The sequence below is a fragment of the Bombina bombina genome, chromosome 11 (genome assembly GCF_027579735.1).
Source record: "Bombina bombina isolate aBomBom1 chromosome 11, aBomBom1.pri, whole genome shotgun sequence".
NCBI lineage: Eukaryota > Metazoa > Chordata > Amphibia > Anura > Bombinatoridae > Bombina > Bombina bombina.
The window spans coordinates 7,946,994-7,965,435 of record NC_069509.1 but is presented as its reverse complement, the minus strand read 5'-3'; the positions used below and the strand labels follow the sequence as shown (position 1 = coordinate 7,965,435).

General features: G+C 42.3%; 1 protein-coding gene across 2 annotated transcripts in view; it reads left to right on the top strand.

Moving 5' to 3' along the window:
* The first annotated feature begins 15,565 nt into the window (after positions 1 to 15,565).
* LOC128641830 (smoothelin-like protein 1) overlaps positions 15,566 to 18,442 on the top strand; it is a 141,895-nt gene continuing 139,018 nt past the window's right edge. Inside the window, exon 1 of one of the 2 annotated variants that reach the window (XM_053694380.1) lies at positions 15,566 to 15,885. Coding sequence is in view for 1 of the 2 variants with exons in the window: in XM_053694379.1 (XP_053550354.1) it covers positions 16,951 to 16,993 (43 nt within the window). In the remaining variant the exon portion in view is untranslated. Of the gene's footprint in view, positions 16,994 to 18,442 lie in introns of both variants that reach the window. The other variant, XM_053694379.1, reaches the window with a different exon arrangement.

Here is an 18,442-nt window from a genome sequence, read left to right as displayed (position 1 = left end):
CGTGTTTGGGGGGAATTAACTGGGTTCGTATGTTGCTGATCCCGTATTCAGGGCATCTTTCATCTGGTATTAACCCTTGATATCCGGGTTATACCATAACACCTATACACATACACACAGTGATACACTGATACCTATACACATACACACAGTGATACACTGATACCTATACACACACACACAGTGATACACTGATATCTGTACACACACACACAGTGATACATAGTGATGTCGCGAACCTAAAATTTTCGGTTTGCGAACCGCGGACTCGAACTTCCGGTATTGTTTGCGAACGCGCGAACCGCCATTGAATTCAATAGGCAGGCGAACTTTAAAACCTACAAGGACTCTTTCTGGCCACAATAGTGATGGAAAAGTTGTTTCAAGGGTACTAACACCTGGACTGTTGCATGCTGGAGGGGGATCCCTGGCAAAACTCCCATGGAAAATTACATAGTTGATGCAGAGTCTGCTTTTAAGCCATAATGGGTCTAAATCAACTAACATTCCCAAAGTGGCTGTCTCAAAACATCCCGGACAGAAGATAGATTGATAGTGATAGATAGGATAGATAGATATACATAGATTGATAGTTAGATAGAATCGATAGAAGAGAAATAGATAGATTTGTTAGATATATAATTACCCTAATAAATTCTAATAATCAAACATGCGTTCTTGGACCCAACTAGCTTGTGTCAATTAGTACTTTTCTTAGCACTTTAATCCCTGTTCCCCCCCCCCCCCCCATCAGGGGAGTTCTATATGGCCTGCCAGATTACCCTGAAAATTAACGAGGTTGTGTTTTAAGTACTACCATTCTTAGCACTTTAATCTCTGTAACTCCCCCTATTTGGTGAGGTCTATACGGCCTGGATGATTACCCATACAAAATATAATAATAAGACATCTGCTCTTAGTCTGCGACCCATGGTAACTATGTTGTGTTAATTAGTAATGTCCTTCGCATTTTAATAGCTGTTACTCATACTCACCCTATCGGTGGAGGTCTATATGGCCTGCATGATTACCCTTACAAAATATAACAACCAAACATATGTTCTGGGACCCATGGTAAGTAGGTTGTGTTATGTAGTACTGTTCTTTGCATTTTCATACCTGTTACAACACCAAATGGTGGCAGGTCTATCTGTCCTTCATGATTAGCTGCACCCAAACCCAAAAAAAGCCGAGTGGTCTTAGACTAACACCCATGGCTAACTCTGTTGTTTCAATTAGTACTATTCTTAGCACTTTCATCCCTGTTACGGGCGGTCTACATGGCCATCATGATTAGCCGAACAAAATACTACAATCCAACCTTTGCTCAGTCTTCATAGGCCCTTCATTGTCTGTATTTTGATAGTACAGTTCTTATTATTTTTATAGCTGATACAACACCGAATGTTGTCAGCTCTATATAGCCTGCATGATTAGCTGCACCCAATACAAAAATAAATCCAAGCGGTCTTGGATTAACACCCATGGCTAACTCTGTTGTTTCAAGTAGTACTATTCTTAGCACTTTCATCTCATCATCCCTGTTACTTCCAGGACTCTCGGTGGTGGTGGTCTACATGGCCATCATGATTAGCCTAACCAAATACTACAATCCAACCTTGGCTCAGTCTTCCTAAGGCCCTTCATTGGCTGTATTTTGGTAGTACTGTTCTTATTACTACATGGTGGTCTACATGGCCATCATGATTAGCCTAACCAAATACTACAATCCAACCTTGGCTCAGTCTTCCTAAGGCCCTTCATTGGCTGTATTTTGGTAGTACTGTTCTTATTACTACATGGTGGTCTACATGGCCATCATGATTAGCCTAACCAAATACTACAATCCAACCTTGGCTCAGTCTTCCTAAGGCCCTTCATTGGCTGTATTTTGGTAGTACTGTTCTTATTAGTTTAATAGCTGATACGACACCGAATGTTGTCAGCTCTATATGGCCTGCATGAATAGCCTCACCCAAAGCCAAAAAAAAGCCAAGCGGTTTTGCACTAACACCCATGGCTAACTCTGTTGTTTCAAGTTCTACTATTCTTAGCTCTTTCATCTCATCATCCCTGTTACTTCCAGGACTCTCAGTGGTGGTGGTCTACATGGCCATCATGATTAGCCTAACCAAATACTACAATCCAACCTTGGCCCAGTCTTCCTAAGGCCCTTCATTGGCTGTATTTTGGTAGTACTGTTCTTATTAGTTTAATAGCTGATACGACACCGAATGTTGTCAGCTCTATATGGCCTGCATGAATAGCCGCACCCAAAGCCAAAAAAAACCCAAGCGGTTTTGCACTAACACCCATGGCTAACTCTGTTGTTTCAAGTTCTACTGTTCTTAGCTCTTTCATCTCATCATCCCTGTTACTTCCAGGACTCTCGGTGGTGGTGGTCTACATGGCCATCATGATTAGCCTAACCAAATACTACAATCCAACCTTAGCCCAGTCTTCCTAAGGCCCTTCATTGGCTGTATTTTGGTAGTACTGTTCTTATTAGTTTAATAGCTGATACGACACCGAATGTTGTCAGCTCTATATGGCCTGCATGAATAGCCGCACCCAAAGCCAAAAAAAAGCCAAGCGGTTTTGCACTAACACCCATGGCTAACTCTGTTGTTTCAAGTTCTACTATTCTTAGCTCTTTCATCTCATCATCCCTGTTACTTCCAGGACTCTCGGTGGTGGTGGTCTACATGGCCATCAGGATTAGCCTAACCAAATACTACAATCCAACCTTGGCTCAGTCTTCCTAAGGCCCTTCATTGGCTGTATTTTGGTAGTACTGTTCTTATTAGTTTAATAGCTGATACGACACCGAATGTTGTCAGCTCTATATGGCCTGCATGAATAGCCGCACCCAAAGCCAAAAAAAAGCCAAGCGGTTTTGCACTAACACCCATGGCTAACTCTGTTGTTTCAAGTTCTACTATTCTTAGCTCTTTCATCTCATCATCCCTGTTACTTCCAGGACTCTCGGTGGTGGTGGTCTACATGGCCATCAGGATTAGCCTAACCAAATACTACAATCCAACCTTGGCTCAGTCTTCCTAAGGCCCTTCATTGGCTGTATTTTGGTAGTACTGTTCTTATTAGTTTAATAGCTGATACGACACCGAATGTTGTCAGCTCTATATGGCCTGCATGAATAGCCGCACCCAAAGCCAAAAAAAAGCCAAGCGGTTTTGCACTAACACCCATGGCTAACTCTGTTGTTTCAAGTTCTACTATTCTTAGCTCTTTCATCTCATCATCCCTGTTACTTCCAGGACTCTCGGTGGTGGTGGTCTACATGGCCATCATGATTAGCCTAACCAAATACTACAATCCAACCTTGGCTCAGTCTTCCTAAGGCCCTTCATTGGCTGTATTTTGGTAGTACTGTCATCCTTTTGAATAAACGATTACAGTAAAGGCATTGATTTTAGAAACCCACAGATCATTATTTGCAACCGTGAATTTAGAAAAAAAAATTGATTGCACACCCGTGACACTTATTTATGCTCAGGCCTTTTTAACACGAGGGTCCCGGAGCCTCAACCGAAACAACAGCATGAAAGAGGAGATATGTCATCCTTTTGAATAAAAGATAACAGGAAAGGCATTGATTTTAGAAACCCACAGATCATTATTTGCAACCGTGAAATTAGAAAAAAACATTGATTACACAGCCGTGACACTTATTTATGGTGGGCCTGGCTCACAGCAGGATGCAAGGCAGGAGGAAAGTGCTATTCAATGGCACCAGCAAACTGAGGATTCAAATCACAATTTGGATTGGTGTAAATAGTTGGCAAGACGGCCTGGCACAAAAGGATGGCAGGCAGGAGGGAGATGCAATTCAAGGAAACTAGGAGACTGATTACTGACAGTCTAAACAGTGATGATTGACAATTTATGCAATACTGTTAACAGAAATATGATTGCTGACAACAATTGGCTAGGTGGGCCTGGCTCACAGCAGGCTGCAAGGCAGGAGGAAAGTGCTATTTAATGGCACCAGCAAACTGAGGATTCAAATCACAGCAACTATTACCAAAAATTTTAATTTTTAATTATTAGAATACTGTCACAACAAATATGATTGGTGTAAATATTTTTTAAGTAGGCCTGGCACACAGGCTTGGAAGGCTGTAGAAAAGTGAAATTCAAAAGCACGAGCAAACTGAGGATTAAGATCATCAACAATAAAGATTTTTTTAATTTTAATTAGTAACTATACTGTGACAAAAAAATTGCATTGGTGTAAATAGTTGGCAAGACGGCCTGGCACAAAAGGATGGCAGGCAGGAGGGAGATTCAATTCAAGGAAACTAGGAGACTGATTACTGACAGTCTAAACAGTGATGATTGACAATTTTTGCAATACTGTTAACAGAAATATGATTGCTGACAACAATTGGCTAGGTGGGCCTGGCTCACAGCAGGCTGCAAGGCAGGAGGAAAGTGCTATTCAATGGCACCAACAAACTGAGGATTCAAATCACAGCAACTATTACCAAAAATTTAAATTTTTAATTATTAGAATACTGTCACAACAAATATGATTGGTGTAAATATTTTTTAAGTAGGCCTGGCACACAGGCTTGGAAGGCTGTAGAAAAGTGCAATTCAAAGGCACGAGCAAACTGAGGGTTAAGATCATCAACAATAAAGATTTTTTTAATTTTAATTAGTAACTATACTGTGACAAAAAATTAGGATCGGTGTAAATAGTTGGCAAGACGGCCTGGCACAAAAGGATGGCAGGCAGGAGGGAGATGCAATTCAAGGACACTAGGAGACTGATTACTGACAGTCTAAACAGTGATGATTGACAATTTTTGCAATACTGTTAACAGAAATATGATTGCTGACAACAATTGGCTAGGTGGGCCTGGCTCACAGCAGGCTGCAAGGCAGGAGGAAAGTGCTATTCAATGGCACCAGCAAACTGAGGATTCAAATCACAGCAACTATTACCAAAAATTTTAATTTTTAATTATTAGAATACTGTCACAACAAATATGATTGGTGTAAATATTTTTTAAGTAGGCCTGGCACACAGGCTTGGAAGGCTGTAGAAAAGTGCAATTCAAAGGCACGAGCAAACTGAGGGTTAAGATCAACACTAAAAAATTTTTTTATTTAAATTAATAACTATACTGTCTGACTGTGACAACAATTATGATTGGTGTAAATAGTTGGCTAGACGGCCTGGCACAAAAGGCTGGCAGTGGCAGGCAGGAGGTAAATGAAATTCAATGGCCCTAGGAGACTGAATATTTGCAGTACAAAAAATTATGTGTTTTTTTTTTTTATTACTGTTACAAGAATTGTGATTGGTGCCACTAATTGGCTACTTGGGCCTGGCAGACAGGCTGGCAGATATGAGTCGTGGATGGTAGGTAGGGCAGTAATTTAACACATTATGCTGTGTAAGTGACAAAAACACAGGACTGATAGAAAATTAAGTTACATTACACTAGCAAAATATTTTAAAATTTTAGATTTTAATATTAAAATTATGTTAAGAAGTGCAATGCACATATGACTCTATGAGTGGTCGCACTGGCTGGCTGCTACGTAGGGCAGCAATTATAACAACAGTATGCTGTGTAAGTCAGATAGACAGTTAGACACAGGCCTGATAGAAAATACAATTAGATTACACTAGCATAATGATTTAAAGACTTTTTTTTGGAAATTTTAAGAAAAAGGTTAAGCACATACATATGAGTCGTGGCTGATAGCCTTGGAAGGGCAGCTATTAAAAACAGTAGGCTATGTATGTCGGATACACACACGCCTGATAGAAAATACTATTAGATTACACTAGAAAAATGATTGAAATTATTTTTTGGGGGGGGAAATTAAAAAAAGGTTAAACACATATGAGTCGTGGCTCATAGACTAGGGAGGGCAGCAAGTAAACACAGTAGGCTCTCTATGTCAGCAAAACACACAGGCCGGATAGAAAATTAGATTTGATTACACTAGCAAACAAATTTAAACTTTTTTTTTTATATATATATATGAAAATTAAGGTGAAAGAAAAATAGATATGAGTGCTGGGTGGCTGCCTGGCACAGACCAATTAACCAAAAGACTGAAAAAAAAGAGGTATATTAATGCTGAGTGAGCCTGACAGACACAGGCATGATAGTAAATGTAATTAGATTACACTAGAAAAATATTTGTTTGTGTTTTTTTTAAAATTAAAAATAATGTTATAAACGGATATTAACACTGCTGGCTGCTGGCTGGCACAGAGCAATGAACCAGAGTATATGCTGTGTGACACTGGCCTGATAGAAAATGAAGAAAAATTACACTAGAAAAATAATTATATTTTTGGGTTAGTTAAATTTAAACTAATGTTGTTAGGGAGATATCAGTGGTGGCAGTAGTCACAGCATATGCTGTGAGCCTTAAACACACAGCTGAAAGCCAGGCAAATGCTAATAAAGGAAAAAAAACAAAAAACGGCATGAAATATAGCCATAAAAAGGGCTTTTTGGGGTGCTGTGCTTGCAGCAGAGATGAGTGGAGTCCTTCTGGACTGTAAATACACTAGCCTAGCTATGTTTTTCCTATTAATGTCATGAGCAAAAACATAACACGTCCTCTCATTAAAAAAGCAAGGTCATTATGAGTCTAAAATGGCGGAATCCGAGTAGCTGGGAGTGTCTGTGAGGGAGTGTCTGATGTTGATTGGCTCTAATGTGTCAGGAGGCTGTGACATAAAGGGTCAAAGTTTCCACAATGAGGACACATAGGGGCGGATCGCCATGTGTTCGCCCACAAACGCGAACGCGAACAACCTATGTTCGCTGTGAACCGTTCGCGGGCGAACAGTTCGGGACATCACTAGTGATACACTGATATCTGTACACATACACACAGTGATACACTGATACCTATACACATACACACAGTTATACACCGATACCTATACACATACACACAGTGATACACTGATACCTATACACCTACAAACAGTTATACACCGATACCTATACACATACACACAGTGATACACTGATACCTATAGACATACACACAGTGATACACTGATACCTATAGACATACACACAGTGATACACCAATACCTATACACATACACACACTGATACCTATACACATACACACTGTTATACATCGATACCTATACACATACACACAGTTATACACCGATACCTATACACATACACACAGTAATACACTGATACCTATACACATACACAGTTATACACCGATACCTATACACATACAAACAGTTATACACCGATACTGATACCTATACACATACACACACTGATACACTGATACCTATACACATACACACACTGATACCTATACACATACACACGCTGATACCTACACACACACACAGTAAAACACTGATACCTATACACATACACACAGTGATACCTATACACATACACACAGTGATATCTATACACACACACACAGTGATACACTGATACCTATACACATACACACACTTATACCTATACACATACACACAGTGATACACTGATACCTATACACATACACACACTGATACCTATACACATACTGATACACTGATACCTATACACATACACACACTGATACCTATACACATACTGATACACTGATACCTATACACATACACACACTGATACCTATACACATACACACACTGATACCTATACACATACACACACTGATACCTATACACATACACACGCTGATACCTATACACACACACACACGGTAAAACACTGATACCTATACACATACACACAGTGATACCTATACACATACACACAGTGATAACTATACACACACACAGTGATACACTGATACCTATACACATACACACACTGATACCTATACACATACACACACTGATACCTATACACACACCTGATACACTGATACCTATACACATACACACAGTGATACACTGATACCTATATACACACACACACACTGATACCTATACACATACACACAGTTATACACCGATACCTATACACATACACACAGTGATACACTGATACCTATACACATACACAGTTATACACCGATACCTATACACATACACACAGTTATACACCGATACTGATACCTATACACATACATACACTGATACCTATACACATACACACACTGATACCTATACACATACACACGCTGATACCTACACACACACACAGTAAAACACTGATACCTATACACATACACACAGTGATATCTATACACACACACACAGTGATACACTGATACCTATACACATACACACACTTATACCTATACACATACACACAGTGATACACTGATACCTATACACATACACACACTGATACCTATACACATACTGATACACTGATACCTATACACATACTGATACACTGATACCTATACACATACACACACTGATACCTATACACATACTGATACACTGATACACTGATACCTATACACATATACACACTGATACCTATACACATACACACACTGATACCTATACACATACACACGCTGATACCTATACACACACACACGGTAAAACACTGATACCTATACACATACACACAGTGATACCTATACACATACACACAGTGATAACTGTACACACACACAGTGATACACTGATACTTATACACATACACACACTGATACCTATACACATACACACAATGATACCTATACACACACGCTGATACACTGATACCTATACACATACACACAGTGATACACTGATACCTATATACACACACACACACTGATACCTATACACATACACACAGTGATACACTGATACCTATACACATACACACAGTGATACACTGTTACCTATACACATACACACAGTGATACACTGATACCTATACACATACACACAGTGATACACTGATACCTATACACATACACATAAGTAATTAAATGTCCTATCCTCCTGGCTTGCTGTAATAACATAAGAGCCATAGAACTGACTCAACCATAACTATATAATAATAATAACAACTTATATTTATAACTTTGATTAAATAAACACAAACACAGAGTGTAGGAAAAGACCCGTGGGTCACATTTATTGTAGAACAAGAGAACCGGCTGGAAGCAGCAAGGCAAACTATAACATGTGGCGGCAATCTAGCTAGGAGAGTAAGCAACCCCCTGCTAGGAAGAAGGTACGCGCCCGTGAATGCCTACACAAGCTTAGCTTAGCAGCATGCAGAAGGTTTAGGGAGTTCTCGGCATCTTTAGAATGGGGGAGGGATCCCCAGGCGCGTGCCTGCAGAGACCACCCTCCCCTGTGCAGCCATCACTCTACCTCTGATGGCAAACCAGGGCGTGGGCCAACCGCCTAACCAGGGTGTAAAGACAAAGAACTCCGAACCAGTAGGACCAAGTGTGACTAGGCGCGTGTGCATGCCACTACCTGGGGAGTCAAAAACTACCGTCCTTGGACTTAAGGAAATGAGCCGCGTAGCCCTCATTCTGCCTCAGACACCCTGCTGAAAACACCAAAGTGATGCCCAGCCTAAAGATTGCCGCAGTATCAAATTGAAGGGAGGGAGTTAGGGAAGCTGTGAAGACGAGCTGGAAATAGGGTTTGGGGCCTGTAGCCTGACTTATTAAAGGTAAGCTAAACCCCACCCTCACTAATGCAACATTGTTGCCACTTCACAGCAGCACACTCCTAAGGGCCTTAATTCTTATGTTTGTTCCGGGCTATGCTGCCCTCCACTGTCTTAAGTAATTAAATGCCCTATCCTCCTGGCTTGCTGTAATAACATAAGAGCCATAAAATGGACTCAACCATAACTATATAATAATAACTTATATTTATAACTTTGAATAAATAAACACAAACACAGAGTGTGGGAAAAGACCCATCGGTCACATTTATTGTAGAACAAGAGTACCGACTGGAAGCAACAAGGCAAACTATAACAGGTGGCGGCAATCTAGCTAGGAGAGTAAGCAACCCCCTGCTAGGAAGAAGGGCCGTGCCTGAGAATGCCTACACAAGCGGAGCTTAGCTGCACGCAGAAGGCTTAGGAAGTTCTCTGCATCTTTATAATAGGGGAGGGACCCCCAGGCGCGTGCCTGCAGAGACCACCCTCCACTGTGCAGCCGTCACTCTACCTCTGATGGCAAACCGGGGTGCGGGCCAACCGCCACAAGAGACAGCCCAACAGGCACAGCTCTTGCCGCCACACTCATAGGTGTAATAAAATAGCACGCCTCAAATTACATAGGAACATCTCTCAGATGTGTGCACCGCGTCCCTCCTGTAGAGGCTCCTCTCAACCGTTGTGATGTTCCCATGTTCCACAACAAAACCTCCTAAGTGTCCTAAGATGATCCTAACCTCCCTATTAATCTTCTTTCGGATCTGAAAGGCCACCCTGTGGGACTGCATATGTTGCCACTCAATTCTGGGGATGATGTTTGACCACCCTAATTTCGAGTGGGGGACCCACGTCTGAAAAGTGCGCAGATCAGACTGAATCACTGCACTCAGTTGCTTGCACGGTAAGAGCCGCATATCATTCCCCCCAGCATGAATGATCAGAACGTGGGGTTTCTCCCACCTGTGCAACGCACCATGCAGTAACTCAGGCAGACCCTGCCAAGTCAGACCCCTACGCCCCAACCATCTAATGGTGACTCTAGATGAGGGGAACCCCAGCTGACGCCCATCAGGTCTCGTGATCGCTCGCAGCTCCGCCCAGTGGATGTAGGAGTGACCCATGATCCACAGTCTCAATGGACCATCCCTCGGCCCTGAAAAAAAACAAGAGTTAACCAGGGAACATTGCAAAAGAAAACAATCATTTAGACAGTTAAAGGCCTAACATACAACAAATACCTCTTAGACCTCCATCTCCCCAGCGCTCTAATATGGTCGGCAGACCAACCTAAACCCGCATTGGTGGTAGCCGCTACAACCCTGAATGAGTGAGGAGCAATGACCCTCGGGTCAAGGCCCACTCAAGATGTTGCCCAGCCCAGAACTCTCCGGAATTGGAATCTTGTCAACGGGGAACAATCCCTGTGAACAAGGAATTGTGATGAATCCTCCGGACGCACATCCATGTAGGCCCTGATGAGTCTGACTGGGCAACAAGCTGAGCCTTCGTGGGCCGGCAAAGATATCCAAGCTCCTCTCCCTTCTTGGTCGGTTTTTGATCTAGGAAGAAATACAAGAATAGACGACTTGTCGTTCTTGACATGAGAGGCCTGAAGACCTCCAGGCTTGTTCCTCGAGGGGGGGGGACCAATTCCCCCACCCTGAGTGCCCCGTGGAAAGCCAGCCAAAAGGCGGCCGAGAACAGGGTAGCCTCATAGGCAGACGAACACACTGCCGGCAAAGCCTGACACAGAAATATCAAGCGCTCGATAGTAACAGGCTCCCTAACATCCTTTGTTCTGGGCACCATACGTCCCCAACCCCTCAACCCCTGCCTAACCAGGAAGGTCCTAGAGGAGTCAGTGAGGCCATACTGCTTACAGAAGAAGGACATGGCGGTCAGTCGAGACCCAACAGCCCCCTTTGATACCCCATTACCTTTAAGCTCGGTAATCCATTCCAGAAGACCCCATTGGTCGCCATCACAAGATGGTCGGCCCATCCTGTCACAGAAAGTGATCCACTCTGTCCATTGCTTCACGTAAGTGTTCCAGGTAGACGAGGCAAGTGAAGAACGGATCATCCCGATCAATGGTCCCCATCCAGCGCTACCTGCCATAAATAATCAGAACAAAGCGATCCGTTAGTATACGCATGAGGAACTAACGCATAGAAGGCTTCCCATTGAAAACGGGAAAGCGCATCCGCAATCCTATTCTGGACGCCCGGGACATGCCTAGCACGGAACACAATATTCAGGTGCAGACACCTCAGCACCAACAGTCTTAAGTATCGCACCACGGGAGGAGATCCAGATGTGAGCTTGTTAATAGCAAAAACAACGCTCATGTTATCTGTCCAGAATACCACTTTGCGGTCCCGAAGCTGGTCGCCCCAAACTTCAAGGGCCACTATGATGGGAAAAAGTTTGACTGAGCTTTACACTAACACAGTGATACATACACACATACATACACTAACACACAGTGATACACACACATACATACACACGTGCACTTGTACACAGGCAGTGATTCACACACACATACATATACACTAACGCACAGTGATACACACACACACATACATACACTAACACACAGTGATACACACACACACATACATACACTAACACACAGTGATACACACATACATACACTAACACACAGTGATACACACATACATACACTAACACACAGTGATACACACACATACATACACTAACGTGCACTTGTACACAGGCAGTGATACACACACACATACATACACTAACGCACAGTGATACACACACATACATACACTAACACACAGTGATAAACCCACACATACATACACTAACGCACAGTGATACACACACACACACATACATATACTAACACACAGTGATACACACACATACATACACTAACGCACAGTGACACATACATACACTAACGCACAGTGACACATACATACACTAACACACAGTGATACACACACATACATACACACGTGCACTTGTACACAGGCAGTGATACACGCACACATACATACACTAACACACAGTGATACACACACACATACATACACTAACGCACAGTGATACACACACACACACATACATACACTAACACACAGTGATACACACACACATACATACACTAACGCACAGTGATACACATGCACACATACATACACTAACGCACAGTAATACACACACACACATATATACACTAACACACAGTGATACATACACACACATACATACACTAACACACTGATACACACACATACATACACTAACACACAGTGATACACACACACATACATACACTAACGCACAGTGATACACACACACACACACACACATACATACACTAACGCACAGTGATACACACACATACATACACTAACACACAGTGATACACACACATACATACACTAACACACAGTGATAAACCCACACATACATACACTAACGCACAGTGATACACACGCACACATACATACACTAACGCACAGTGATACATACGCACACATACATACACTAACACACAGTGATACACACACACATACATACACTAACACACAGTGATACACACACACATACATACACTAACGCACAGTAACACATACATACACTAACGTGCACTTGTACACAGGCAGTGATACACACACACACATACATACACTAACACACAGTGATACACACACACATACATACACTAACGCACAGTGATACACACACACATACACTAACACACAGTGATACACACATACACTAACACACAGTGATATACATACACACACATACATACACTAACGCACAGTGACACATACACACCTACATATACTAACACACAGTGATACACACACATACATACACTAACACACAGTGATACACACACACATACACTAACACACAGTGATACACACACACATACATACACTAACACACAGTGATATACACACATACACTAACGCACAGTGATACACACATACACTAACACACAGTGATACACACACACATACATACACTAACACACAGTGATACACATACACTAACGCACAGTGATACACACACATACATACACTAACACACAGTGATACACACACATACATACACTAACACAGTGATACACACACACTAACGTGCACTTGTACACAGGAAGTGATACACACACACATACATACACTAACACACAGTGATACACACACATACACTAACACACAGTGATACACACACATACATACACTAACACACAGTGATACACACACATACATACACTAACGCACAGTGATACACACACACACATACACTAACACACAGTGATATACACACACACATACATACACTAACGCACAGTGACACATACACACATACATACACTAACACACAGTGATACACACACATACATACACTAACACACAGTGATACACACACATACACTAACACACAGTGATACATACACACACATACATACACTAACACACAGTGATACACACACATACACTAACGCACAGTGATACACACATACACTAACACACAGTGATACACACACAAACATACATACACTAACGCACAGTGATACACACACACACTAACACACAGTGATACACACACATACACTAACGCACAGTGATACACACACATACATACACTAACACACAGTGATACGCACATACATACACTAACACATACACTTACGCACAGTGATACACACATATGCATACACTAACACACAGTGATGCACACACACATATATACACTAACACACAGTGATATACACACACACATACATACATTAACACACAGTGATACACAAACACATACATATGATAACACACAGTGATACACACATACATACACTAACACACAGTGATACACACACATACACTAACACACAGTGATACACACACATACACTAACGCACAGTAATACACACATACACATACACTAACACACAGTGATATACACACACACATACATACACTAACACACAGTGATATACACACACACTAACACACAGTGATACACACACATACACTAATGCACAGTGATACACACACATACATACACTAACACACAGTGATACGCACATACATACACTAACACATACACTTACGCACAGTGATACACACATATGCATACACTAACAGTGATGCACACACACATATATACACTAACGCACAGTGATACACATACACTAACACACAGTGATGCACACACACATATATACACTAACGCACAGTGATACACATACACTAACACACAGTGATACACACACACACATACACTAACACACAGTGATACACACATACATACACTAACACACAATGATACACACACATATACATACACTAACGCACAGTGATACACTAACACACAGTAATACACACTTACATACACTAACATGCAGTGACACATACATACACTAACATGTACACAGGCAGTGATACACACACACATACATACACTAACACACAGTGATACACACACACATACATACACTAACACACAGTGTATGTATGTGTGTGTATGCATCACTAACGCACAGTGATACACACACACATACATACACTAACACACAGTGATACACACACACATACATACACTAACACACAGTGTATGTATGTGTGTGTATGCATCACTAACGCACAGTGATACACACACACATACATACACTAACACACAGTGATACACACACACTTACATACACTAACACAAAGTGATACACACACATATACACTAACACACAATGATACACACACATATACATACACTAACGCACAGTCATACACTAACGCACAGTAATACACACACACATACACTAACACACATTGATACACACATACATACACTAACACAAAGTGATACACACACACATACATACACTAACGTGCACTTGTACACAGACAGTGATACACAGATACTCTGTAATACTGAGAAGTCATTGCACAGGTCACAACATGCAGCAGGGAGCGGCTAAGATCATTGTTGCATGTAGCAGGGTGTGATTGTGTGTGTGTCACTGTGAGTGCCAGGGTCGGGCACTGCACATGGGTGTGCACAACAATGCCGTCACACAGGATTTTCTGAGTAGGAGACAAGTATCAGAGAGCGTGAGAAAAACACCGAGGGATGGCGATATCTGCAGAGAAGCATATCTGAGAGAAATTCACAGACAGAGACCTGAAGCTAAAGAAGAACAGTGGAAGAGAGAGAGCGTTGTGTTTCCTAAACAACTTATATGTTCCAGCTTGTTCATTTGACTGTCTCGCAGGTCCAATCTCTCAGCATCTAGCATCTGTCTCAGCAGCAGTGACTGTCTCTCAGGGTTTAACATCTGTCTCAGGAGCAGTGACTGTCTCTCAGGGTCTCACATCTGTCTCAGGAGCAGTGACTGTCTCTCAGGGTCTCACATCTGTCTCAGGAGCAGTGACTGTCTCTCAGGGTCTCACATCTGTCTCAGGAGCAGTGACTGTCTCTCAGGGTCCAACATCTGTCTCAGGAGCAGTGACTGTCTCTCAGGGTCTCACATCTGTCTCAGGAGCAGTGACTGTCTCTCAGGGTCTCACATCTGTCTCAGGAGCAGTGACTGTCTCTCAGGGTCCAACATCTGTCTCAGGAGCAGTGACTGTCTCTCAGGGTCCAACATCTGTCTCAGGAGCAGTGACTGTCTCTCAGGGTCTCACATCTGTCTCAGGAGCAGTGACTGTCTCTCAGGGTCTCACATCTGTCTCAGGAGCAGTGACTGTCTCTCAGGGTCTCACATCTGTCTCAGGAGCAGTGACTGTCTCTCAGGGTCTCACATCTGTCTCAGGAGCAGTGACTGTCTCTCAGGGTCTCACATCTGTCTCAGGAGCAGTGACTGTCTCTCAGGGTCTCACATCTGTCTCAGGAGCAGTGACTGTCTCTCAGGGTATCACATCTGTCTCAGGAGCAGAGACTGTCTCTCAGGGTCCAACATCTGTCTCAGGAGCAGAGACTGTCTCTCAGGGTCCAACATCTGTCTCAGGAGCAGTGACTGTCTCTCAGGGTCTCACATCTGTCTCAGGAGCAGTGACTGTCTCTCAGGGTCTCACATCTGTCTCAGGAGCAGTGACTGTCTCTCAGGGTCTCACATCTGTCTCAGGAGCAGTGACTGTCTCTCAGGGTCTCACATCTGTCTCAGGAGCAGTGACTGTCTCTCAGGGTCTCACATCTGTCTCAGGAGCAGTGACTGTCTCTCAGGGTCTCACATCTGTCTCAGGAGCAGTGACTCTCTCTATTCTATATTTGACATCCAGGTTGTCACATTTGCCTCTCAGCCTGTGCTTGGCTGCACTATTTGTGTGTGTCTGTCATTATGGGTGGAAACAATGTGAAGAATGTGTCAGACACTCAAACAGGTAAAACTGCAAACTGTTAATCTCTCTCTCACACACACACACTGTTAATCTCTCTCTCTCACACACACACACACACACTGTTAATCTCTCACACACACACACTGTTAATCTCTCTCACACACACACACACTGTTAATCTCTCTCACACACACACTGTTAATCTCTCTCACACACACACACACTGTTAATCTCTCTCACACACACACTGTTAATCTCTCACACACACACTGTTAATCTCACACACACACACACACACTGTTAATCTCTCACACACACACTGTTAATCTCTCTCACACACACACTGTTAATCTCTCTCTCTCACACACACACTGTTAATCTCTCTCACACACACACTGTTAATCTCTCACACACACACACTGTTAATCTCTCTCACACACACACACACACACACTGTTAATCTCTCTCACACACACACTGTTAATCTCTCTCACACACACACTGTTAATCTCTCTCACACACACACTGTTAATCTCTCTCACACACACACTGTTAATCTCTCTCACACACACACACTGTTAATCTCTCTCTCTATCTCTCTCACACACTGTTAATCTCTCTCACACACACACACTGTTAATCTCTCTCTCTATCTCTCTCACACACTGTTAATCTCTCTCACACACACACACTGTTAGTCTCTCTCACACACACACTGTTAATCTCTCTCACACACACACACTGTTAATCTCTCACACACACACACTGTTAATCTCTCACACACACACTGTTAATCTCTCACACACACACACTGTTAATCTCTCTCTCACACACACACACTGTTAATCTCTCTCACACACACACTGTTAATCTCTCTCACACACACACTGTTAATCTCTCTCACACACACACTGTTAATATCTCTCACACACACACTGTTAATATCTCTCTATCTCTCTCACACACTGTTAATCTCTCTCACACACACACTGTTAATCTCTCTCTCTATCTCTATCACACACTGTTAATCTCTCTCTCACACACACACTGTTAGTCTCTCTCTCTCTCTCACACACACACACACACACTGTTAATCTCTCTCACATACACACACTGTTAATCTCTCTCTCACAGACACACTGTTAATCTCTCTCTCACACACACACTGTTAATCTCTCTCTCTCACACACACACACTGTTAATCTCTCACACACACACACACTGTTAATCTCTCTCTCTATCTCTCTCACACACTGTTAATCTCTCTCTCACACACACACTGTTAGTCTCTCTCTCACACACACACACACACACACACTGTTAATCTCTCTCACATACACACACTGTTAGTCTCTCTCTCACACACACACAGTTAATCTCTCATACACACACGCTGTTAAATTAATCTCTCTCACACACACTGTTAAATTAATCTCTCTCACACACACTGTTAATCTCACACACACAAACACACACTGTTAATCTTTCACA